We start from the raw sequence: 26,997 nt of genomic DNA, 5'->3' as shown, positions 1-26,997 counted from the left end.
GGCCACTGGCCAACAGAGGAAGTAATTTTTATGCTGGATCTCTCGTTAAAGTTGGCAAATGCAAACACCGTGGACTTCATACAGATAAACCCGAGAGATACTCAGATGCAGATACAGATACAGATAGAGATACAGATACAGATAGACAGAGAAGAGAAAGATCGGAGCGAAGTGCATTTAAAGGCAGATTTAATTACCTGAATGTAATCGCAGTCATTCCATGTTTTCAGCCTCGGCTCGAACTTCTTGTCCTTGTCGCTGGCACTGGGCGGCGGTGCCATTTTGTTCGCCGCTGCCGTTTCCTGGGTGGAAATCCAGACCAGATTGCCCTTGGGCTGCTTGACTAGAATCAGGGCGTGCTTGCCATGGGGCACGTCGTGCTGTGTGGACAGGAGAATTAAATGCAAATTAATGAGCCGCAGCGCACAGAATGTTTTGTTTGACAGCGCCATTCCTTTTGTGGGATTGCAAACAGAAAATAGGAATAGCAATAGGAATGGGAGGATTAATTGGGGCATTTAAATTACGTAAACTTCGTTCTGCGCAATTCTCTGGCCCGATTCAGTAAATGGTGATTGATCTTTGTGCTTTACATTGTATTTGTTCGTACTCAAATGGGGAAAGTAATTTATTCGACGTTTAGAGAAGGCAAACATTTATTTAGATTCTAATTTAAATTATGTCCTGTTGAGAAAACGATTTCTTTAATCTTATACAAATTTGTTTAACAACAGAAAGGAGGACAAATTGGGTTTCACTTATTTTAACTAAAAATATTTTGTACTTGTTTTCTTTTTGGAAGACCTTTATTTTCATTTTTATTTTAACTTTTAAAAATTCTATTGCATATGTAAAAATGTTACATATTTTAAATACAATTTTTTTTCATTTATTTATTATTTAACGAATTTTTTCGTGTTAAACCTTAATTTTTATTTTTCTTTTAAATATATAAAGATATTCAAACTAGTGTATGTTAGGAATGTTGAATTATTCCACGGACCTACTGACAAATACAAGTTTATCAAAGACTCTATTTAAGAGACCGCAGTTATGTTGAAAGAGATTCTAATTTCCGGTTTCTACAATGGCACCTCGGAGCTCAGTTATCCCCGCCTAAGCCAGCGTTGCCCATGACTTTGAACTACGTGACTGCCAAATATAGGCACATTAAGTGCTATGGCTCGAGGACTGGGGAGCCAGTAAACAATTTGTAATTTTAAAAGGACGTCCACAGCATGTGAGGCCTTTAACAGTTGATTGCCAATGGCAACGAGTCCTGGCAGCCAGGACCACCAGGAGAATCCCCGTCGGGCGGCAGTAGACATATTAAAAATGCCAAAGAACGCTTCTCTGCTCCTCCAGTTAATTATAATAAAAGCCCATTCTATTTTGGAATGTAAATTGCCATTTAATTTTTTTCTTTTCTTGCCTCTCTTGATTTTTGAACTTTGTTGTGGCATGAATAAAAATAAGGCAGAGAGCGTATTTTTATGACCCGACAGCAGCAAGGATGCCCGCAAAATCCTGCGTTGGCAGGAGGTGTCTAACCTTTCTGGCCTGGCACGCCTTGTAAACCAGAGCCTTCGACTAGCTGGCTGGAGTTTAATTTCGTTTTAATTGCTCTTTGCTCACCTGTCGCACTGCGTAGTAGCAGGTGAGGTTGCGCGGATAGATCCCGGGGAAGTTGGGCGACTGCAGGCGACAGGGCTTCTTGTCGCAGTCGCTGAAGATCCTGGAGCAATACGTTCCGGGTATAAGGTCACCTGCGAATGCGAGAAGCAGGTGTCACAGCCAGAAATTATATTTAATGGGTCATAAAGAACAATCTTAGTTTGGGAAATTCAAAAATTAAATCAGGATGTGTTTGTAAAATACTTTATTTCTGTTGGAATGTCTGTTTCTAATATAAATTTTGTATGTATATTTTTAAATATATTATTGTATTACAAAATACAATTATGTAATATTTTATAAATATTTTGTAATAATAATAATATTATTATTATAATTAATTCTCATTAATAATTCTCTCATCACTATTTTCAAAATTTTTTCCAGTAGATTTATTTTATTATTATTTTTTTTTAAATCTATACAGAAATATTTAATTATTTGAAGTAGTTATGTTAGTTGAAACCTAAGAATATGCATTTTAATATAAAAACTTTATTAAAAATTTAAACCAAATAGGATTATAAAATATTCAAAGTTAGTTTGAACTTGTGTTACTTTTAAAGTGATTCCCACAGAAATATAGCTTTAAATAATAACGAATCAATCTAAGAATTCCCAACCATTATAATTAAAAAACTCAATTATTTATTCCAGCAACTCACCCAGATAATACTTGGGCTCCGTGTAGTTTTGCTCGTCCTTGGCCAGTGACTTTTCCAGCGAGGCCATAAAGGTCTTGTTGTTGGCATAAGCGCTGAACAGGCTAAAGTCCTGGCCATAACGGTCCGAACGGGCTCCGCTGGAGTTTGTGAAGTCCTCCAGGACACCGCCGCCTTGTTGTTGCTGCTGTTGCTGTTGCTGCTGCTGCTGATTGAGGAAGCTGCTGCGGTTGTGCCACTGGGCTAGCTCTAAAAAGAAGGAGGCAAAGGACTCGGTTGAGCGGATTAGGGACTCCAACTCAAACCCTGCGGTCGCACGCACCTGCCAGCTTAATGCCCCCGTAGCGGGTCACCGAACTGTCCCTGGACAAAACCTTGTATCTGATGCGAAAGTCGAAGTTGTAGCCACTCTGATCCCTCGCCAGTCTGTGGGTTATATATTCGTTAGATTCGTGGTCGGTTAATTGTATCGGGGATAGGAAATCGCACCTGTTCAGCCGGATGGTGAATATCAGGGAGCGCGTTTCGCTGTAGAAGAGCACCGGTCCCCAGGAGCTGCCGCACCACATGCCACCGATGGGCGTTCGCGCGGACTCCGCTATCTGCACATATCCATCCGGACAGCCCTCATGCACGTACGAGGTGAACCTGCCAATCGTGAAGCTGTCCAGGGTGACCTAGGGCGATTCGGACAATGAACATGTGAGATATGTTATAGAGCCCTTGCTTTTGGGTGCCCCAAGTGCCCATAAAGTTAATAGAGCCACCTGATTTCTTTTGTTATTATAATCGTGTGAAATATATAATACTAGAAATTAGTAAATTAAACCTGAAAATCTTTTGTGTTCAAGTAACTTTAGAAATTTAATAAATGATAAATAAGATACTTGATATTTTATTACAGAAAACCCTTTTCTGTGGTAAAAAATATACCATACATGATAATGGATATAATGGATATACTTTGTCTTTAATAGTCCAGTTTTGGTAAAAATAAATACTCAATAAATCACTTTAAATTTTCAGGAGTTTGTAAGTTCGTAAATATTTTCCTGTAATTACATTTAATTTTATTTTTCTTTTAAATGTCTGACCCTAATCAAACTCCGATTTACTTTATTATTGAACATTTTCTGCATTTCTTTCTGTAAAATCAAGGAGAATGTAGGAGAAATGCCTTCTTCGCTTTTCAATTACATAACCATTTATTGTTGGCTCTGCCGTCGGGGGAAGGGAATCGTTCCCACGACTCCCAATTGCATAAATCTGCTCGAATCTAGTATAGTCTCTCGGCTGGGCATAAAATATTTGCAGGAAGTGCCGAGAGGAGGGTGTCGGTAATAAAGTTTCGGTCAGTGCTCGTAGCTCAGTGGATATCAGTGCCGAATGCTCTTGGGACGCACTCGAGCATGCCAAAGGCTTTGGCTGGCTGCCTGGTACTCCTCCTTTAGCTCCTCCGTTTGCTCCTCCTTTTGCTCCTGCTGCATCCTTCATTCCAATTGGAGGTGTGAAGTGGCGTAATAACTAACAGGCGCCGGCACTTGCTTCCTGCCACCCCCCAAAAAAGGGGTGGTGGTGGTGGTGCAGGATTTGCTACGCTCCAGCGAGTGGCTTTGAAATCAATATTGCTTCTGCCACCCCCAACAACCCACCACCACCCCATTACACCCCCTCCCCAATCTGCCAGCGCCATTGTTGTTGCTTATCTTTTAATGGCGTAGTTTATCCCGTTACAAAATGAAATGTGAAAGGCAATGGCAGCAGCAGAAGGAGGAGAACCTCTGCAGTGGAAGATGCACTGAGGGGAAAATCTAGTTCTATAAAAAGTGTTCTATTGAAAAATCCTTTTTTTCTAAAAAAAATATTCCATCGCCTTCGAGAATGTGCTTTAACTCTGTTTCTTACTTTAAAAATAATATCGCTTTAATATTATTTAAGTACAAAAATTGATGAAATATTTATTCATGTTCTCTATAAATGTACATAAATAATTATCATAATATTTAATGGAATTCAATACAATACTTCTGCAATCTAATAAGATACATAAAAAATAACTTAAAAAATAATAACCATCGAAATATAACCGTATATTATTAAGTTGTTTAATGACACCCAATTTGTATAAATATTTTTTTGTGTAACCCGATATGAACCCCGACCCCTGACCCGACTCACCTGCACCACATCGCCATGCTGGCCACCTGCCGCCGTGAAGGTGAGCACACACACAAAGGGCACGCGATCCTGTTTGGGGCGGTGCAACTCCAGGGCGTAGGTCTGTCCAATGTCCCCGTAGTAGGTGCGATTACAGCCTGCAAATATATATTAAACGCAATTAGCGTTAGTTTGGCAATTAGTTTGTTTGCCTCACGCGCAGCCAGGCAACCGCCAGTGATATTCCTTTCCAAAAACCCCGAACAGGGGAAACTCAGGGGGATGGGAATACCCCAAGTAAACCCCTTGAGTTTCCCGAGGGGAAGGGGGCTAAGGCAATTGTCACGCCATAAATCATCGCCAGAGACCAAGGCAGATGCTAACACAAAGTATCAAATTAACATAACATTAACTTCATATGCAAACTGATTGGAACGCAAAGTAAACTAATCCATTTACTTGAATAATTTAAGGTACTTAACTTTTAATGTATTCACATTTCGGAGGAGAGTGGAAAATGTGTGCCAGGCAATTTGTGGTAAATTTATTCAACTTTATCTTAAAGATAAATGTTTGGTACTGCGTTGATTTGGTTTAAGATTGAGTTTATGAATAAAATGTACTAACTATTTTTTAATACATTTAATTTGTGCTCCTTTTTAGTTTTAATATGATTTAAAATTGAGATGATGCGTTTATATACCATGGTTTTATTTCATTTTATTATTAAATTCAAGCTTCATCGCAACTTTATTTATTAGTTTCTCTTTTCTTTTCTTTTCTTTTCTTTTCTTTTCTTTTCTTTTCTTTTCTTTTCTTTTCTTTTCTTTTCTTTTCTTTTCTTTTCTTTTCTTTATTTTTGTTTGCTTCAGAGTATTTCAATAACAAGCCATTCTTGATTGTTGTTTTGTTTTTGCTTGAAATGGATATTCTGAGAATATTCCAATTGAATTGTTTACACTGAATAAAAAAACAGGACTAACCCTTTAGCCAGCTTTCACTCGATTACGTATTCGAATTCGGAATTCCTTTTCATAATTGAATGACCACAAACTGGAATGATTTATGCTTGTGCGATTTGCATTTATGGAATTAAGTTCTGCCCTTTGTAGTTGTCCCCGAAAATAAAAGTAGTTTGCATGGAAATAGCCAATTTCGTCGTGCCCCTTCAGGATCCACAATCTTTTCGCCCCTGGCATTTCAATTAGTTTTATTAAAAATGCATACGATTCGGAAAGAGACAGTCCTTCGATAAAATAACTCAATTCGATATAAATGGCTCAAGTGTTGGTAGTTGTGCTGCTCTAATTGCTTTCTGTTCATTCAATCAAATTTATTATGCGCTCAGCCATCAATAGTCAATTAGATAATTATGGGATTGCAGGCGAAATCAATTGCGCCCGCTGTAGGCGTATTTCCAATTTGATTGCCTGCCCGATTGTCAGTGGGTTTGTCTGTCAGTCAGTCAGTCTGTCAGTCCATCAGTTTGTCTATCATGCCCGAAAGCAATTTTCGATTTTGCGGGGGCGTAAATATAATTGCCACTGCAATGGTTACTAATCATAGGCATTGACCATTTAATTACAGTTTTTATGGGGAACAAAAACATCAATTTTGTTGGTCGAAGGCATTACTTTTGCATAAATATTTTTGTTTAATTAAAGGGAAACTTTTTAAATACAAATCATAACGCTTAATACTCTGATAAATAAAATAAAGTACATTATTATTATTTAATTTTTCACAAACGTTAAGTTTTTTTAGTGTAACATTTATACATAATTTTTTCAGATCTCAACATGGTTTAATATCTTTTCATGTTCGTGTACAATTGGAATTCATATTTATTTTATATATTGACTATTAATTGCAGAGTCTACAAGGACTCTTTATCTTTGAGTGTTTCAACAATGGATGATTTAAAAAATATATACAGCAAGGTGGGACTATCTTTATTTCGAAACTGCGTTGCCCCCCAAACAAGCGCAAACATATTTGCCCCCACGATAAGCTCGTTGTTCAATTAAAAACCCCACGAGTTGTCGCTGTCCTTATTCATCACGGCGATTGCCTCCCCCATTTGGGAGACCGTCTCATTGAATGTCATTGAAAAATACTTAATTAAATTCATCAACGCTTGACATGACGCGCCCGGCAGCAGCAGCAGCAGAAACAGGAGCAGCAGGAGCAGGACATCCTGGAGGGGGAGGAAGTGGAGGGCTTACTGGCAGCCAATTGGCAAAAGTGAGAAGTTCACTTTGCCGCCATTATGAGGGCCATTGGAGGGCCAAAGGGGGCTGTAAAGTGGGTGGCTCACTGGGTGTTCCAATCTGTGTGATGCCCTGTGAATGTGAGAGTGGGGAGTGCTTAATTACATTTACACATGAAGGCCGTGTTTACAAGAGCGGCCAGTGAATGGATGCAGCGGAGGGAGATGATTGCCGGACGGTTATGGGGTTTGACAAGCTTGATTGCTTCCAGGTTCGTACCTGCCTGCTTTCCACGAGGATTCAGGCTGCAGGCCATCGAGGACCTTACAAATCGATTTGGCGGGGGATCTTTGGCCTTGTTTCGATTTAAACTCACAGTTCGAGGGGCATATTGATTAAATAAATAGGTTAAGGATTAAGATAACTTTCAGAAAAAAAACCTAAACTAAAAACCAGCAGTAATTTTTAATTATACATTTTTTAATATTTTTTAAAGCTAATAATAAATTAATTATAAAGGTATTTATTGAACCATATAAAATAACAGACAACATTGCGTATACGCAATAAAGCACTGTTGGAAGAAGATACCTTAATGAAATATTTAAATTTTTGAACAAATATTATATTTTTCTCATGATGAAAAGCCATCTCTTTACCGCCTTCTATAGTCGATGTACCCGCCCATTTTAATTACTACTTTTTCACCCATCAATCGCCTGGTAAATTGAACAAACAGTACTTTCGCGGGCCATTTCAGCCTGTTTCTCATTATGCTTCGCTTTACCCAATGGCCTTCGACACATTGTTATGTTGCCTTTGCTCCATTAGTGGACTTTTCGCCTTTCAACACTTAAAACAATATTTAATTTGTTTTCTTTTGTATTTAACAAATAATAAAAAGTTGGTTTATTTATTTTTAATTTTAAAGCAGTTTCTTTTTTTGGTTTCCAAATATAAACAAAATTTTTTTGACAGCAACATAGCTTGCTTGACTTTAAATGTTGTGTATGTGCTTCATAAACTAAAAACAAGTATTTTTTTAATTCTCAAAAATGGGTATAATAAACTTGCTTAGTTATTCTATTTTTTGAGAAGCCCCTACCTTATTAAAGGAGGAACTGAAAGTTTTTTAATTGTATTATTTTTATTGATTGTGTTTTCAACGGTAAATATTATTATTTCCACTGCAACATAGCTTGTAAATGACTTTAAAAGTGGTTTATAGGATCAGAAACCATTAAGTTATTTTTCTTAAATCTCTTAAATTGCTAGCGTAACTTGTTTAAAGATCAGTGTATCAGTGTTAATAGTAAGCTCTACTCACGTGTACAAAATCGCGGCTCATCGCTGCCGTCGCCGCAGTCGTTCAGATTGTTGCAGTACTTGCTCAGCGGCACGCATCTTCCGTTGGAGCAGCTGAACTCGGCCAGGGAGCAGCCCGTCGAGGAGGAGGATCCAGATCCGGGTGCCAGTTGTAAATTGGCCGGTTTGCCGGGACCCAAGGAGCTCGAGGAGCTGGAGCCGTAACTGGATGGGGAGCCAGCTGCTCCGGATCCGGAACCGGGTGCACCTCCTCCTCCGCCTCCGCCTCCTCCGGCTGCAGCTGCTGTGGCAGCCATGCCCAAACTGATTCCCAGGCAGAGGAGCAACGTCAGCGTCGCCGGAAGTGGATGTCGCCGCTGTTGATGTTGCTGCTGTTTCGGTTGCTGCAACTGCTGTTGCTGCTGCTGCTGCTGCTGTTGGGACTGACAATGGCCGCTGCAGCTGGAAGTCATTGTGGATGTTGCTGCTGTTCCTGTTGCTTTAATTGCACGACATTGTGTTGGATTTGTCGTCACTTGCTGCATTTTAGCCACATTTCTGTGTCGTTCATTTGGCAGCCATTTTCTAGGCCGCCTCAGTTTGCACCTCGTTTCTCTCAGTCTGCTGGTTGCTTTTGTTGTTTTATGTGTTGGTGTTTTTGTTGTTCTTGCTTTTGCTGGGGCAGTGTTTGTTGCAATTATTCGTTGTTTCAGTTTCTTTGGCCTTTTTCTGCTTTTGTATTTCTGACGCCATTTCAATGTCATTACTGTTGTGTCTGAAAATATTGAAGAAGTATTATAGAAAATGGCTTAGATTTCATTTTATTTCATTTATTTAAGTTTTTTTTAGTAAGTATTTATAAATTTATCTATTAAAAATATATTTATTTTATTTTATTTAACTATTTTTACATAAATTACATAAATTTATTAATTTTCAATAAGGTTCACTTAGTTAAAGGGATAAAAACAATAAATTACCACAATTACCACATGTAAATGGTAATATGTTTAACTTATTTTGGCGACATAGTTTTATCGTTTTTCAATTATCTCTAGTTTCAAACATGAGCAGTTCACCAGTGTTGCTATTTTTAATTTCACACCTTATTTGCACACAAATTGAAAAATATACGCCGCGCTCTAATTGTATTAGAATCATTAAAAATATAATTGAATTCGGTACATAGTGATTAACAATCATGGGTTTACACAGAAAATGTTTTTCGTTGTTGCTTGAAAATAATTTAAAATATTCAAATGTCTGGGGCAACAAATTTCCACATGCCTCGCTGACCGATTACACGCCAAATTTATGGCCAAATATTTATCGTTGCGCATATATAGTACAGTACATCGGTTGTATTCGAACATCGAAATAAATTCTCGCGATGCGGAAACCTTCGACCAATGAAAATCATAAATATTTGCAGCGTAAACAATTTCTCCGCATGTTTTTTTTTTTTACCCCCCGGTTTTCTTTTTGTATTTGTGATTTTCCGTTTTATTTTTCGGTTTCACTGCGACTTTCTCGCATATTTTTCACGCCGAGCTAAGGACGAATTTTCACGCGCGTTGCACATTATGGAAAGTTACGAGTATTTTTTTGTAGGGTTTTTCTTTTTTTCCCCCAGTTCTTGTTGTTGCGCTCGCTGAGCGTGTAACGGTTTCATTTTGTCCTTGTTTTCCGACTTTTCCACGATCCACTCTACACAATGGATGTACATGTATATGCATAGAGGTCTGGCCTCCGCCAGTCGGTCGGAATTGATTAATGTGTTTTCAGTGTTCAGTGTTCAGTTTTCAGTGCAACGAAAAAGGGGTTTTTCTGGGGCTGTCGATTGCAGCTTGCCAGTGATAACGATGAGTAGAAAAACAACAGCGCCCCTCCACCTCTGCGAATGATTTATGAATGTTGTTCGGGTGTTCGGGGGGCCCTTACAACGCCTGACCCCAAAACACTGTCCAACAGCAATGCCGCAGAGTCGGCAAGTCAATGAGTGCCGGAGCGTGGAAATTACAGCATTCGGCCAGCGAGAGCGAAAATCGCGGAAAAGCAGGCGACTACAAAAAAATAGTACCTAGTTGCATAATTTTAAATTAGACGCTCAGACATGGAGCAGACATGGGGTAAATGGTGGTTTATGGCGGGACTCTCGGGGAAACGGCATTGGATTCTCGGGGACAGATTCTGAAATTCAGCGGCGTCAGCAGACAGCAGATGACGCCGGGAGCCAGACGGAAACTGATGCCCATGTTTTTTCCAGCGAGCTTGTTGCACAAGGGAACACGAAAATACCAGAGGTTCATTTGGATTCGAGGCAAGTGGAACTGCAGATGGAGATGGAAACTCCCTGGCAGTTGAGGACATTTTTTGGTAAACTCCCCGACAAGTGCAGTTAAGTCACTTTCAATAAACTTTTTGTTACAAATTGGCTTTGGATGCGGTTCGGCATCAAGATAAATGAGCTAGTTTATGTGGTTATAAACGGATAACTGATTTCTTACTATTTCAATCATGTGTAAATATTTTTATTGTATGTCAGAATTTATTTATTTATTTAATTTATTTTTCCCAGTTGCTTAGTTTCTTTAAAGTTTTTTATTATCCTTTTACTTTATAAACTTTATTTACTTTCATATTTAAATTTCGTATGTTAATTTTTTAAATATCTCATATTAAAACCAGTCTTAAAGCCTTTATGCTCTTTTTAAGGACCCTTCGCTGTAACCAATATGCCTGTGGCGATTGTAGCGAAGCCAGCATGTTGTTTTTAACATTTTTATGGCCGAGAAGCACTGGGCCACTCCTCCCAATTCCGCCCTGCAGTTGGCCATTACAATGTCTGGCGTCAGTGAAAATCGCCACAAAACCGTGCAGTGCTAAAATAATCCCCCCGGGGAGAGGAGACGAAAACTGGACGTTGTCTAGTCGTGCATTAAATTGCTAATAAGTTTTAATGTGGCCAACTTTGTCTCAGCCAAATGCGCTGTCTTAAAGCAAAACATTTTCATTCAAATGGCTTCCCCTTAACTCAATGTCAAAGCTATTTGCTGCGATTCTCCACGAACAGAAGAGCGTAAACAGAAGCTGTGTTATTTTTCTTCTTTTCTGTGTGTTTTTTCATCTCATCACTGCAGTGGCTTATCAGGCAGGAGCCGCACACCCGACCAGATATAGCTATCCCCATATCTGTTTACGAGCCAGAAGATGGATATGGAGCTGCTGCCGCTTTAATGGATCTCAAAGGGATGGCGTCGATATCAAGTTTCGTCAAGCACTAGGATGTGCGAATGTGCCTCCCCCTTGGCACCCCGCGTTGACTTTCGTAACCTCACATCCTACATATATTACCAGCCCCTCCACATATGCAAAATAGTTGCACATAAAAAGTGCTGAAGGACTTGAGAATTCTTGCAGCCAACGGCTGGTGTCAGTTGTCGTTACTGTGCTACTGTTGCTGCTGTGTTGGGATTGTCGGTAGTCATCATCGTCTTTATCATCATTGCCTGAACACTGGCTCCTGCTCATCCGCAGTAACTTTCTGTGGCAAGCCGGAATGGAATTTAACTTACGGTACACGTGAAGAAAATGTAGGCTCAACCATTTAAGGAATATTTAATAATAAGGTTTGCCATTAAATATGGGAAGTTATTAAACGTTTACTGTAAAATATATTTTTCTACTAATATAAAAAAGATATGATGAAAGATGATGATATTTGATGATGATATAAAGGTTTTACTGATTTTTATCCAAAAAAATGTGTTTACCTTTAAAAAATATATTTTAATGCCAGCATCGAAACAACAAAAATGCAAAGGTAGAAATTAGTTTTTTTCTAGTATTTGGCATATTATAATATTTAAATATTAGGAAATGTTTAATAATATTTTCTCTGTGCATGTCATTCATTTTCCTTTTCGCTCCGCTCCTTCAGATTTGCCCCTTCCCAAAGTTTCTCGCAATGGGATTGCAATGGCGCAGCGGAAAGGGAAGTGCAGGCACAGATACAAAGACAGAAACGGACACATGCACACCATACACCACATGCACACCGCCTGCATTTGTGGGCGTGTGACTTTAAATTTGTGTTGCATATGCGAGGGCGTTCTGGCCGCTGTGGTTCAATGCATCGAAATGGCGGCCCCAGACGCCTCATTAGCGCTGCGATTCGCAGCCAAAATGCCAAATGATAATTGCAGCAATTTGGCCCCGAAAAATAAGGCGAGACAAATTGTATTGCACAACTTGAAAAGTTAGTCGACGCAAATTGGTGCCAGCGGAGAAGGGAGAATCGCGTTTTGGGGTTGCTTGCAAGTTGGCAATGGGGCTAAATTGTAACGAGCTAACACACATATTCCCAAGTATTCCCAAGTTGCCCCTTTGCCAGAAGTCAAATTTCTTTTCGGCACGTCAAACTCAAGCTCACGTCATCAAAGTTTTCTTTTGGCAATATGTGTGAGCGCCATTACGACCGGAAATGCCACACAGGAGTTCGTGTATGTGTGTGTATAAGCGCGTCAAAGTTATTTAAACACCAAGGCGACTTTCATCATCTCGAGTTCCGTGGAAAAAAAGGCTCTCACATGTATGTAGATATCCCTTTGCCGCCCTTCTTCCTTCTTTTTTCGCCAAGGACTTTCACTAAGCGGCTTAGTGGAACGAAGGCTGCAGATCCCGAATCCTGAATCCTGGCTGGGAGCCTCTGTTTGCGGGCGTGCTTGTTTACCTAACATGGCTAATGAAACTCGAGAGAGAGTTGGAAGCCTTCATTTCTTTTGGCAGAGCTGTTTGTTTTAAGTGCAAAAAATCCCATTGAAAAGGGTACTAAGATATGCTTGTTTTAATACCCTGAGTGAAGGAGAAGCACTTATTTGGACAAACAGTGGGATTTCGATGGAGCAAATAGACGAATCTCTGGGGAACATTTTGAATAATGTATTCTTGAAGATTGATTTAACAGGCAGAAAGAATTTATATGTGAAATATTTATATCTTATTTTCTTAATTTTCATAACCATCCCCAATTAATATTGTTTTATCCTTTCTCATTTAATTTCGTTTTACTTGTCACTCAGCTTAATAAGTTTCACTCCTCCCAGAAGAATTCCCCTTTATTTTTCACTTTCCTGGAAGTCATAAAGCTGGCACATGGGCAAATTAAGCTCACTTTAATGGACATTTGAGATGTCAGGATTTAATTACTCCAACGACACGCAACACTTGAAGCCTTCATTGCGATTTTCGGCCAGAATTGATGGCATTTTCCTTTCGGCTGTCACTCGGCAATAAAAATGCGAGCATTCAAAATCGTTTCAGTCATTCGGGGGGCCACCCGTTTTTCGATATTCAAATCGATTCGCTGGCATTCCATTGTTTAGCCTTTGATTGTCATTCACTCGGCGCGGCGTTAAAGTGTATTTTAATTTGATTTCATTGTTCGCTGTCATTTGCCGTCATTTGATGGCCGGAATGAATATGAATTGAATTGGCCGGGATGGCGGGAATGGCTGCTTTTTTGGGTGGTCTTCGCTCTTCGGTCTCCAATGACATTCATTTCATTGCGTTTCAACAATTCGATTAGCACCGAAATTCAGGAAAGCTTGATGGCCCGATGTCGGGAGGCCTTTCCAGTGACACGGCTTTTTAATTAGTTTTTAGTTTCGGGTGGAAATGCCATTCGAAATGGGATGGCTAATTAATGTGACAGACGCAGGACAGGAAGCGGGAAATTTGATTTTCATTTGAGCATTTCATTGTGAGTCCGGAACAAAGCGAACATGGGGTATTTAATGAGGGGTATTAAGTGCCTGAATTTGGGGTAGAGTGCTAGCCACATATGGAATAAATAATTAAGGGGAAACGAAATAAAGTCACTTCTTTTTTTGGAAGGCAACCAAAGACCATTGAATATTTCATTTGACCCCACAAAATCACCGCATTCAATTCAATAATGCATGACCAATATGCCTAACAGTTGTAGCTGACGAAAAAAAAAAAGAAATCAACAGCCTATTCGTGTTCAAATAAAATCTTAATAAAAGAAAAATACGACCACTCGATACGACCGTTGGCTTTTTAATTAAAAATTTAGTGACAGTTGAAATGTGAAATATCAAGCATACGCCGTGTTGTTCCACTTGAATTCGGTGATTACTTTTGAATGAATTCTCCGATATTTCCCATGCATGACGAGTAAATATTGGCATTGCCCTTGGCAAATTGGGCAACCTTTGATTGATATGCGTTTAAATCGATTGGAGTGTAGAGCGGAGGGCCTCCAATCTCGGCGTCTTGTGCATATGTCATTAATTTCAAATGCCCAGCTATGCATACGGGGCAGAGGACAGCCCCCGACATAACTGTCAGGCCTGTCGACTGTCGCCTGTCATCCCCGCGTCCTTCGTCCTTCGTCTTTCGTCACTCCTCAACGTTCCATCAACGATTCATCGTCGTCATCTCTCCGGTTGATTCCGCTTCATGCCGCCGATGTTTTTGCCATTATTTTGCTTAGCAAATATTCAGAATGTGTGCGTTGATTCTTCTTCGGGCGCATTGCATGAATTACTTTTGCCTTTGTTAAGAGCAAACACAATGCCTAAGCTGATGATGGGAGCCTGACGCTGATGCTGCTGCTGATGTGCGTGCCAAGGATTTGTGAGCTGTAAAGCATTCAAGGATGCGCGACCCACATATATGTGCACCGGGAAAAAACTAACTAAATTTGTAACAAACGCCCACTTTAATACCCGTGCTCTCTTGTTCTTATGGTTAAATAAAAGTAGGATTTATTTGGCATGAGGATGAAATATAAAGTCCTACAAGCATTTTTATAGATCTATATTATTATTTGTTATGATTAATTTTATAATATTAATATAAATATTTTTAATATTTTTGATACATTTTATTTTGTTAAAGAACTTCGATAATAAGCGCAAATTCAAATAAAGAAAAATTCTTTATTAAAAATATATATTCGGATATTTCTCCTTGTGGACTTGCAAGACATTCAAGACAAGGCCTAGCAAATGGCAATGGTGGCTGAGAAAATTCTCCCAATGCTAAATATTCAAATCAGTATGGAGACCGAGGCGCTGTCGTATTTTGTATTTTGTTTTTTTTGTAGCTGCTAAACATTTGTCACAATGTCGACTCGCATCTGCCGGCGTTGGCAAATGGGAAGGAAAAGATTTTCCCAACAACTTAGCAATGGCGCATAATTCCTTTGTCGAGTATGAGTGCGTGTGAAATAATTTAAGGCTTCCATTTTATTTAAAGGGAAAATTGTTTTTGCCACAGTAATTTGTTTTCTATTCAAATTTTCCACCAGTTTGGGCCAAGGTGTGGACTTAGGGGACTCAGGCCCGCTGTAATTCCCTTTAAGTGCCGAAAATCAATGGCGAAAAGAAGCCGCTGAACGTTAGTCACTTTTTGGCCCAAAGGCAGATGAATGGCCCACCTTTTTTTAGCTGCTTTTTTTTTTGCGCCACCCACCAAGTACTCCAAGTGGCACCACTCGACTTTCCCAGCGCGAAGTGGCTTGCCGTTCGGAATTTTGCAACAAATGGCAAAGAAAAATCGAAATAGAAATTGAGAAAAAAAAATCAAATTTCAAGTGCTAGTCGAGAGCTATTTGCATAATGCGACTGCTGCATGAATAAACCATGTCGAACCAGGCTCTCCCAATTCGCGGTGTTTCCACTCCCCCGCTTTTCCGGTTTTCCCGCCGCCTTTTCCCTCTTCATTCCACTGTCTGTGGAAGTAAAACGTTTAAATCAAATCAGGCAAGGAATGTTTTTTATCCCAGCTAAAGCTGCAGACAGCAGAGGTTATGATGATGCCCACACATATATTTCGCCTTAAACCCATACGGAGAGAAAAAAGTAACTCACAATTTGTGGAAAATAAATTGATTTCAAAAGCATACTAACAAAAGGAAAAAATGTTGTTCCTAAACCAATAGTTTCTGCTTCAAAATGTATTTAAATAAATATTATTTTCGGTCCCTGAATTTTAGTTTTTCAACCTTTGCCATTTTCTCTGTGTATGCGATAAGGTCCCTAACGCTTGATTGAACATTTTTCGCCCAGAACAGCTGCAAAGTACCTTTCCATATCGCAGGCCGCTCATCCCCCGCTTTTTCCGAGGACAATTTATGTGGCTTTAAGGACAAAGGCGTCTGCCGATGGGCCTTTGCCCTTATAAGTATGCCATGAAAAATGTATGGCGGCGCGCATAAAAAAGCGAGCATAAAGGAATATACCCTTTGGAAAACTACACACAGAACTGACAATGAATATCAAATGTCAATGACAGCCGCAGCGTGGAAACTATTCCGCAGGACGAAAAGGACGACGAGCAGGACTCGGGCCAAATATGAAATAAATCACTGGACGGGTTATTGACACGTAAGCAAATATTTGCAGCCACCAAGGAAATGTCAACTTGTTCCCATCGACCGCTTTTCCTCCCACCCCCACTTCGCTTTTCCACCTTTGCCTGGGCAAACACGTCGGCATGCAAAGCAGTGGAAAAGGGAAAAGTCCCAAGAACTTTCCTCCGGAAAACTGGCAGCCGCCTGCTCGTCAAAACTGCGCTAGCATGTCGACAGCAAAGTCCACTTAATCCAAATTCTGTAAAAATTGTCAGCGCTGGGAAATGGGGAGCTGCTTTTCCTTCAACGTTGACTTTCCCGGCGATAAGGACGGCAATGTCAACCGGCTGACGTGTATGTGAGTGTGCGAGTGTGTGTGTAAGGACATTTCATTATGTGGATGTGTGCTGTTTGCCTGGCATGCCATGTCATCAATTTCGCCTTGAATTTGTTTACCCGTTTGGCCTGCTGACTGTCATTCCTGCGGAGTTGTCGGAAAATTGTGCGGGGAAACTTGGGGGAAGCGAGGAAAATGAGCACAGATGAGGTGGCTATTTGCCGTAATCTTAGGTCGAGCAGTTTACGGCAAAGGGAGCGAAATAGTCTTGTCTATCGCTAATTAGGCCGTTATGTGCCAAGGAGAAGTAGGTATTTTCGAAGAGAGTTAAATTGGAGCAGAAGAATTCATCTGCCTGTTTTAATTATTTAGGGAAATGAAAATAATTTAAAAAAAATGATAATATGATCGCTAAAATGTTGTTGTTAATCATTGATGTCCTAGATAATTTCGAAGAAACAACAACAAATTTTTTTATCCATGATTGCTTCTTGGAATTAAAAAAAAAATTCTTTAAGAAAATTGAACTGGATCAAAAGATTATTTGTTTGAATTATTAAAAGAAAAGCCAAGTTTACTAAAATGATGAGTGCAGTAATCTAATATTAAAGAATATATTGAAACTATTAAAAAAATGTTTATTTAAGTTCTATAATATTAAAAAAAACCAATGGTAACGTATGTCAAAAAATTCAATTTCTTCTTTTTCCTTTGCTTAGGTCCCCTCACATTTTGCGAAAGTAATATTAAACAGCTTCTTCAAGTTAAGACAACATTTTGTTCAAATAGATATTCCGATCACACAACTAATGGCGAAAGGGAAGGCAAACATTTTTCAGGTTAACGACGCTCGCACAATGTTCAAACAAAATCATCAGGGTCACGATGATGATGTCTTCTTGCCAACTCATCCCCTTTTCGCCTATTTCGGTGATGTCTGCATCTCCCTGTCGTCAGTTCACGCATTTTTCTCCCCTCTCCCCAGGTAAAGTGTTCAATGCATGTCCTTAGACACACCCACACACACACAGGTCTCCAGTTCGCCATCCTTCGCACATCCTTCCACTCATCGCATCACTCTGCGTCCCCGCATTCCGCAGTTAAGTGATTGGTGAAATGTATTTGCATAATTTTTACAGATTTCTCAATGGCTGTCATGCATAATGCTCGGCAAAGGACCTGCCAGCCAGCAGTTGCAATGATAGCCCAGGACCTGGAGCCTGGGCTCCTTGGTTAGCCACCGTCTCCTTGCGTCCCTTTCCTCCTTTTCCCGAGTTACCCGAGCAAACATGCCAGTTAAGCTTCTCCTTTGCCGATGGTGATGGAAGTTTTTGCATATGCGAATATTTTATGCAGATTTATGTCAACTTTTTGGGCTACGTGTCCTGCATCCTGGCCACGTGCATTTATTGAATTAGTGTGTGCTGGTGAGCCTGCCATCTTGCTATCCTGCCAGCCAGTGTTGTAAACTGCCCTAAAATGTTGTAAATTTTTCGGGCATCAGCTTGTCCTGACACCGGGCGGAAAATCAGGGGGCGGGGGCAGGGACGGGTGTTATAAGTAGAGAACAACACGGGCCCAACTGTCAGGCAAACAACGAAAAGTTGTTTGTGCCCTACTCAGAAGGAAGACTCCTCCAGGCCACCCACTGGGCACCAACGACCCACCCACCCACACACGCATGGACGACAACAAACATTCGCATTTGTTGTTGCCGATGTCGCCTGTCGCCGAAGCCTGTTTCCTGTCGCGTTGCGACCTATTCCCCATTTCCCTGCCTCTTTGGTCTCTCTCCTGTGTCCAACCACTGCCCATTTTCCTCGCATTTTCCCTTTATACCCTGTAACTTTTAAAGTAACAAAGGCATGTTTAGTTATAGGGATGATTTATTTTTCTAATGGCAATTTAAAAACAATTCTTATAAGCTCACTACTAAAAAATCTACGTACAATCTCTACAATTTGTAAATATTTTTAGAAATCAAAATGTGTATTTTTTTTTGTATATGGGCACTTCCAAAAAAAAACCACCAAGCCAAAACCCTTGAAACTTGAATAAAACATATTTCCACATGATTTTGCCCCGATATTAGTTTCTAATTAGTTGGATACTGAGCTTAACTACAAATTGGGAGTATAGTTTGATTATTTTTATGACAAACCCCACCAATATACGCAAAAATCAGTTTTTGGCTATTTTTTTGTTATTTTTTGGACCTGTCTTCTGTTGTTAATTTATCCTATAGGAATGCTAATATGTGACATTTTTCTGTACTGAATGCTTCATTCACATACTAAACTATTAAGTTAAAAGCAAAACATCCAGCAATTCAGAGATAGAGGTAAAGAAATCCGCTTTACAAAACAGTCGGAAAAAATGTCCCGAGCGACATGTCCCGAGCGAATGTGGTTGAAACTGCATTAAAAAAAAACGGCAAGGAATTTTTGGGTGAAACCAAAAGCATTTCACAGCGACATGTTTGAACAACATTCTAAAAAAAATCGCATTCAAATATTCCATCAGAATTCGCTAATTTCTGGTATTGTATGAACTTCCCCGAAATCCACTTCTATTTTTGTCCCGAGCGAATACGGCAGTTTTTTACCGATATCTTAAAAACTAAAAGTGATACAAAATCAAGATTTTTACCAAAAATAGAGCTTGGGAAGAGTGAAAAGAAAAGCCCATAATTAAAATTAAAATCCATTGTTTTACAATTTTTTTTCAACTTTAAAGGTGTGCAAATGTCCCGAGCGACATTTTGGAAGTGCCCATATCAATAAATATAAAATTAAGAGAAAAATTAAATTAAATTGATGAAAACCGATTTCACTGAATACATTTTGTAAATAAAATAATAAATTAGAAAGACAATTTTTTTTAGAATGCCTGAAATTTAAAAAAAGTAATGGGTATCTCTTTGCAATATTTCTTCTATATTTTTTTATAATGAAAAGAGAAAACTTATCTCCAACTTTATGATGATTTCCACAAAGGGAAGACCGAGGGAAAAGGCTGGAATGGAAAAAAGACTTCAAGTTGGAGCTTGAGATTGAGAATGGGAATGAGAATAAGGACGGGAAAGAAGTTTACCTTCTTCAAGTTGTCGCTGCGACTTCTTGTTTGTGTTGTGCGCTGCTGCTTTTCCTTTTCCATTTCCATTTCCTTTGTGTCCGTGTGTGAGTTTCCCCCTCAAGTCAGCCGAAGACTGAAGTGGGACAACACTTAATTTTGTGTAAGTACTCACTCAGCTCATTAACTGAGCCAAAAGGAAACTGGGCCTCGTCTCGTCTCGCACCGGAAAATGCAAATACCGAATTCAAAAGCTCTGGCCCCCAGCGCAGGGGAAATTAAATTTAAGCACCGAAATGGACGAGCAAAAAAGCCGAAAAGAGAGACAGGCACCCGGAAAAGCATGAGGAAAATGGCTAAAGCAATTTACCAGCGGCTGTGGCGCATCTTCTTCTTCTTCCTCAGCTGGCCAAGTGGTAAAATGGGAATAACAGAGGGGAAGGGAAAAAAGTGCTTTCGAATCCGTTTAGTTAGCGCCAAGTGGAGCCATCAATCAGGAGAACACACTCACGCACGCACGCACGCAATCATTGCGAATTAGGCCGGGGGTGTGGGGATTTTCCTGGGCTTTCCCGGGGGCCTTCCAGATGCGATCGCTGACCATAACTCAGCTTGACGCTCCCCGGCAGTTTGTGGTCAGCAACAAAGCCAAAAACTGCAGTTTCTGCCGCTTGAGTTATGGCCATAAAATGGCATTCAAAATTGCGGAAATGCCAAACCATGAATTTCTTTGTCGCAAATGAAAGGAAACTTTTGGCAGCGAATTGCAGTCTCTCAACAATAAAATAGTCATGCCATTGATATTGAAACTATCACTAAAATTCACTCTTTTTAGATTAATGGTCTGAGTAATTTGAAAGAAAATTTAATGTCGGTTTCCTTGATTTAATTCGTAATAAAATCATTGAAATCAAATTCACAGTTGTAGAAATGGTAATCTATAAATTTAGTAGCAAACAGGATAATATAATTATAATAATTTTAAAAAATGAAATGATTTAAAGTTTTTTTTAAATGTTGATCTGGCAAAAGACTGGTCAATTAATTTAATTTGAAATTTCTTAAATTAAGGAATAAGGAATACAATGTAATATTGCAGTTTAATTTAATATTTAGACCAATAACTTCACATCCGTACAAGAGAAATGTGTCAAATAAGATGTCAAGTAAATTCACTTTGCCCTGGAGTAGCAAACAATTTCCGGAACTCGTTCTGCCAGATAAACGAGATGTGTCAGCTGAATAAATCCCAAAGACTTTGCTTGACATCACCTGTGCGACTTCTCACGTTGACTGCTTTCAGGATTCCAGGTAACTGCATCCTGTGAATTTTCCATCAGAAATTTTCAATTGATATTATCAATACCTATTTGCTAAGCCCAATAAATCCCGAAACGTCGTCTAAAATCTGTATTTTGTCACAGGTGAATATAAAATGTTTCCTCAAAATATTGTCATTTAAGTTTGGTAAATACTTTTTACGTTATAGGATCAACTGGATAATATTTCATTAAATATCTATCGGTAACGATCAATTTTTATTTGTTTTTTATTTGTATTCTCTGAACAGCGCTATCTTATTACTTGGGCTTATATTTAATTTATTTTTGTGGACCATTTTAAACGTTTTTCATCGCTTTAAACATGAGAGTAAGCTAAAACCACTTTAAATAATTACAATGCAGTCGGCAGTAGGCTGAAATTACAATATGGGAAACCATCCGAATCACAAAAAAAAGAGAGCATCACAATATGAAAATATATGTAGATCCCGAGACCGCAAAGCGCACATAACTATGTATAAACAAACAAAACCACAATGGCGAAACAACATTTCACTTAAATTAGAAGCGAAAATGGCGGAAAAATAATTCAGAGGAAGTCCCCGTCTGGGAAGCAGAAGCAGAACCCCACGATTTCAGACAATAATATCTGTGTCAGCCGCAACAAAAACGGCAACAACAATGGGTAAAAGAGGGGGCATGCCCCTTGCCACGCCCCCTCAACTCTCAACCCTCAACCCACTTCAACCCTTGGTGGCCAGGTAAATGGCGGCTAAGCGCCAGAACTCAAAAACTTAAATCTCCGTGTAATATTTTTCCATAAAACCCGAGGAGTTGGGCGAGGAGTTTTGGCCACATATTTAATGCTGCAAGTTGAACTGCTGACTGGGAGGAGAGTCCAACCCGGCAGGTGCTGATAGAACTCATTCGAGTTGCAGGAAAAGTTGCACGGAGGATAAAGAGTTGGAGGAGCTGGAGGAGCAGGAGCCACTGGAGTAACTGGAGCATGCAAAGCACATCCGAGTGGATGCAATGGGTCTCCGGGGAGCGAACGGAACGGCTATTGCACTGGTGCGACAGGTTTAAAGAGGTCAGCCGGCTGAACAATGCTTAAAACGGACCCAACTGGGCATTCGCTTTCTGGCCAGGAAGCGCTGGAAGCGGCGGAGGGAGAGTCACCAGCAAAAGTTGCCCATTCAACCAATTAGCCAGAGATTATTTCATCGATTTTTGTTAACTCCCCAGGCAAACGGAAATGTCAGGAGGAGCAAGGGATCCGAACGAGCAATCACCGGCAGAAATTATAATATCATACTTATAGTTTAAAAACTGTTGTGAATTAATTTGATTTTTAATGGATTTTAATTTTAAAATATAAAAATATATAAAAAGAAATATAATAAATACGAAAAACGAATAAAAGGAAATATTCAAATGTGAATCCTTAAAAATTCTTACTTTTTATAATCCTAATCCTTACAAATTTATAATTTAATTTTCTATATTTAGTTAAACTATTATTAGTTATACTACAACAAATTTTTTAGATTTTTTCCTTTTTAAAAATAGTAAAGCTATGATCTTTTATGCTCTCTAGATGTCCAGTGGAGGAGATATATTTTTATATTTTTCGCTCTGCATAAGACTAGACAAAGCCACTTTTGCGTGCGCCCAAGACAAAGACAAAGCCAACGCAGCGGGGACTCCGAATCCAGCATCCACCATCCAGCTGGGACGCCGCCCGCTGCTGCGACTGGCTTTTGTGCGGTCCAGGATCCAGATCCACAGGCACTGCATGTGTGATAAAAAAGGATAAGAGCAGGGAACTAACACCCCGACACCAGGACACCATGATACCATCCGCTGCCGAAGCCAAGACAATATGCTCACGGCTCCATGGATAACTTCGTGGTTTGACAAAGCGACGACGACGACGACGACGTCAGCATTGCATGAAAAATGGCACTTGATAAGGTGCCCGAGGGTGTAGCTGTGGCACTAGGAGTGCGGACTAAGGACGCAGGACGAAGGAGTCAGGAAGTGTGAAGCGGCGTGCATAACAAAATGGAGCAGCAGCCTCCAAGTCGGGCTGTGTGTGTTTTGGTAGCAGCGGAGTTGCATTTTGCCCCGCGGGCTGCCATTTGTCTACCCAGGCGACTTCCTTTAACCCTCTTTTTCCCAGCGAGTAAATAGCAAAAGGCGCGTAAGGACCACCGCTCCTCCTTTCCCACTCCTGTGGCTTATGGCCGTAAGTAAGTGGCTCTTGGTTAGTTCGTTTGCGTTGCCACTTCCGCATCACGAGCGCCGTTGTTGTGGCGAGTCCTAGTCATCCTCCATCCACCATCCACTGGCTTGTCCTAATTTTGCCACGTTCCGTTTCCCAATTGGAGCTCAGAGCTGGATAAACAGCCATGGTGACCCCTTAATCGCCGTAATCAACCTAATGGATAATAACCAGCGGAAGTCATAATTGTGCAACTGCAACTGTCACTCATAACTGTCAACGGGCATTACCGAAAGTCAGCGGAACGAATCTGAAGCAGCAGAAGGAGGTCCTTATTTATCGCCATCAATCTGCAAATGGATTGTGCTCCTTTGTCTTTTCAGGGGGGATTTTGGTTTCCGTTTATTGAATTGTTAAAGTGGCATTCAATGGTTTTTTCTTTTAGGTGTTTCGTAAGACTTTTAATTTATCTGTATATTGAATGCAAGGATTTGTATTACATATTTTTATGAAATATAAAACAAAACTTATTAAATTGCTTGATATAATTTGCAAATATTTGAATCAAGGTCGAAAATATTAGATTATGCTAGTCATATTTACTTAAAAATATTTTAAGTCACTAAAAACAGAATTTCATGTTCAAATGAAAGTTTAAAAGTAATATTCTCCTATTTAAAATTAATTAAAACCGCAATGGCTGCAAAACAGAGATTATACTGTTTTTTTTTTTTTAATTTTTTTGTAATTCCTATTCTTGGCACTGAGGTATTTTCGTGAATTTCCCAAAGAACTCAAGCAAAAGTTCGATGCACGACCTTCGGGTGACAAAGTGGCACTGCAATTTGCAACATAATGTCACAATGAAGGCGAAGACGCCTCCTCGCAGGATGCTCATTGTGTGTGATGGCCTAATCAAGGACAGCTGGCTAAAGGAAGCCATCTGGAGATGCTGGGTGTCTGGTTGTTCGGGTCCCGTGACTGCACTGCCAATCGCTGCAAATCAGCGCGGAATTACCTCATCGATGGGCCAAAAGGAGGGGACAGAATACTTTTCTGGGCCCTCAGATGCGCACGTTGCAAATTAACTTAATGCGGGATTTTTCTAGGGGGCTCAAGTAGAAGTTGGAGGAGCAGGAACAGGACGCATCCTGGCAAGTTTGCTTGTCTGCTTCCGCTTGGCAAAAGTGTCCTTGAGTGCTGCTAATGCCGCTGCATTGGGAAGGAAACGGAAACTGCCGACGAGACAACTCACATACACACTTAACGAACGGGCTAATGGCTGACTCCTAGCCTCCTTGCTCCCTGGCACTTGGCAACTTTTAGCTTGTTAAGTTTTTAATAAAATAAGAGATTCCCTCCTTCGAGTGGCTGCACTTCATCTGGCCATAGATAACTTGCCGCATGAAAACATCAACAGCAATTGAAGCAGCCCTTCTAGTCGGCGGATATTATAAATTTTCAATTTCATATCCTTGCTCTTGGCTTTCTGGCTTTCAGCCTTTTAGTCGGCGTCTTGGGCTCTTGGTTATTTTCGCAGCGCTCTAATGAGTTTTCCCTTATGCCGAAGCGCTTAAAATGAAAATATGTTTGCTTTGCGGTTCTGCATCCTTCGCATCCTCTTCACATATCCTCGGACAGTTGTGGTCAAAATAATAGGAGTGGGGAAACTTAAAATAATTGTTTGTTTTTAGGAAATACAAAATTTATATGGTGAATATTTGGCTCAATATATCTATGTTATTTGCTATACTGAAATTTAGTTAGATATTTTATTTGGTGCTACCAATTTAACCGCTGCTGTTAAAGCTCCATACACAGCATTTCGATGCGAGGCTCCTGCTCAAGTACTTCGCCACTTTACTTCGTCCTTTTTTTTGTGCGATCTGATGAGAGCGTATCCTTGAGTTCTTTTCTCAGATCCTTTTGTTTTCTCCCCAAAGGATGAGGAAGGTGCTGAGGCATGCCAGAAGCCGGGAAAAATGCTAAAGGTACCGCCACCGACTAAAGTCTGGCCAGGAATGCGGAGGCGGTGGATTTATGTTCCATTCATTCTACATATGCTGATTGCTATTTTCCCCATTCTCGTTCTGCCCGGCTCTTTGTTGCCGCACTTTGCGAATTATGCCATCGATTTGGGTTGCCTTTGCCGACGTTTCCCACAAATGGAAACTTTGGCAAGTGCTCTTCAAAAAGGCCAAATAAAGTTTGTGTGCTCGCATGTCGAGGAACTAATTCAGAACTCAGCACTAGTTCTATTTGATAGCTATAGTCAGTGAATTGCTAATCTCGAGTGTACATTAAATAACCTTCATTTATTTAAGAAACAATAAAAGAGAAATAACAAAAAATAATAAATTAATAAGAGATAATTGAGGTAGTATTTCAAGTTGTCAAATATACTTGAACAAGACAAATGTTAAATAATAAAATAAATCTCCTGATTTTAACGACTCGCTTAAAGTGGCAACAATGCATGAGTCAGGGATTTAAGATAGCCTTTTTTTAACTGCCAGCTCAATGCGACTTTACTCAATGGCTATTTAAAGTTCATAAGTATAATAAAATACCCCTGAGCACAAAGAATTGCATTCGTTTTTCCGCTCCTGTAATTTCAATAATGCAAATTGAAAATTGTGGGTAAAAAATTATCATATTGTATTGGCACGGCTTCCGCATTCCCATTTCATTTAAACTCTTCTTAGTGGGAGCTACGCAACTTGTATTTAATTTAATTGCGCATAATTTGTATTTTTACTGTTGACGTGACGGGTGACTGCATTTGATAAAGTCGGATGAAGGGGTGGTGAGTGGGTGGGTGGAATATGAATTACGGGAAAAAAGGAAAATGTCAGGCGCGCAAAAATGTCAACACGACATGCAACAACATGGACCGCAACAACTGAGACTGCAGCAACAATGGGGGAAAATATGCAACTGGTAGAAGGAAAGGCAGGTGGGCGGTATGAAAAAAAGGGGGGTGGGGATGTGCCACCCCTCTGCCACATGCTACAGTACATGGTTGTACGTAGTACAGTAGTTTTGCAGCTGCCGTTGACACAGATTTAAGACACACACACTCCCTCGCACGCATATGCAAAAATGTGGCCATAAATAAGCGTTGCATACTTTTAAGCATGCATTAAATGAAATTGTGGGCGTGGCAGGATGGTAGGCTGGGTGGCCTGGAGGCCGACTTTAGTTTCATTTGAAGAGGCAGCTTTTAGACGATCCGAGTGCTGCCCCAAATCGATTTTGGATAGGCTATTACCGCACATATTGCACAGGCCACACTCGAGGGCGCTTATTTGGGGTGGGTTAGGCGAAGTGGGCCACCCAAATCGATGCGACTTATAGGTGGTTAAGTAATTCAGTCGGTGATAATGGTGCAGCATTAGCCTAGCTGGCTGGCAGGACACATTCGCAAGTGGCAAGCGGGAATCTGGAGGGCAATCCTAATGGGGTCCTACAAAATTAGTTCGGCGATTGATTGGGCTGGGAAAAATGTACTTCTCCGAGTTATCTGCTTTCAAATTTACATTCAAAAAAAATCATATAGTATAGAAATTTTTTCAAGGCGAAAAAACTTAATTTTCCATAATCTAATGATCTCTGAAGATAACTGGAGAGTAAGGTATATTTTGGTATAGGAATTGTTGTTAAATTCTGTTGTATGCTGAAAACTGCCTTCAG

The 26,997-nt window shown here is 40.0% G+C and overlaps 1 protein-coding gene across 3 annotated transcripts in view; it reads right to left on the bottom strand.

The window, feature by feature from the left end:
• LOC108063063 (uncharacterized) overlaps window positions 1-26,997 on the bottom strand; it is a 44,607-nt gene that overhangs the window by 8,531 nt on the left and 9,079 nt on the right. For 2 of the 3 annotated variants that reach the window (XM_017150001.3, XM_070214592.1), the window contains exons 3-9: window positions 8,031-8,783; window positions 4,515-4,651; window positions 2,826-3,013; window positions 2,659-2,762; window positions 2,340-2,585; window positions 1,636-1,766; window positions 198-380 (exon numbers count right to left, since the gene is read on the bottom strand). In XM_017150001.3, the coding sequence (XP_017005490.2) occupies window positions 198-380; window positions 1,636-1,766; window positions 2,340-2,585; window positions 2,659-2,762; window positions 2,826-3,013; window positions 4,515-4,651; window positions 8,031-8,783 (1,742 nt within the window). Of the gene's footprint in view, window positions 1-197; window positions 381-1,635; window positions 1,767-2,339; window positions 2,586-2,658; window positions 2,763-2,825; window positions 3,014-4,514; window positions 4,652-8,030; window positions 8,784-9,113; window positions 9,352-26,997 lie in introns of those variants that run through there. The other variant, XM_070214591.1, reaches the window with a different exon arrangement.

This window comes from Drosophila takahashii, chromosome 3L (assembly GCF_030179915.1).
Source record: "Drosophila takahashii strain IR98-3 E-12201 chromosome 3L, DtakHiC1v2, whole genome shotgun sequence".
Taxonomy (NCBI): domain Eukaryota; kingdom Metazoa; phylum Arthropoda; class Insecta; order Diptera; family Drosophilidae; genus Drosophila; species Drosophila takahashii.
The sequence above is the reverse complement of the archived record's forward strand: the minus strand, read 5'-3'. Positions and strand labels throughout refer to the sequence as shown.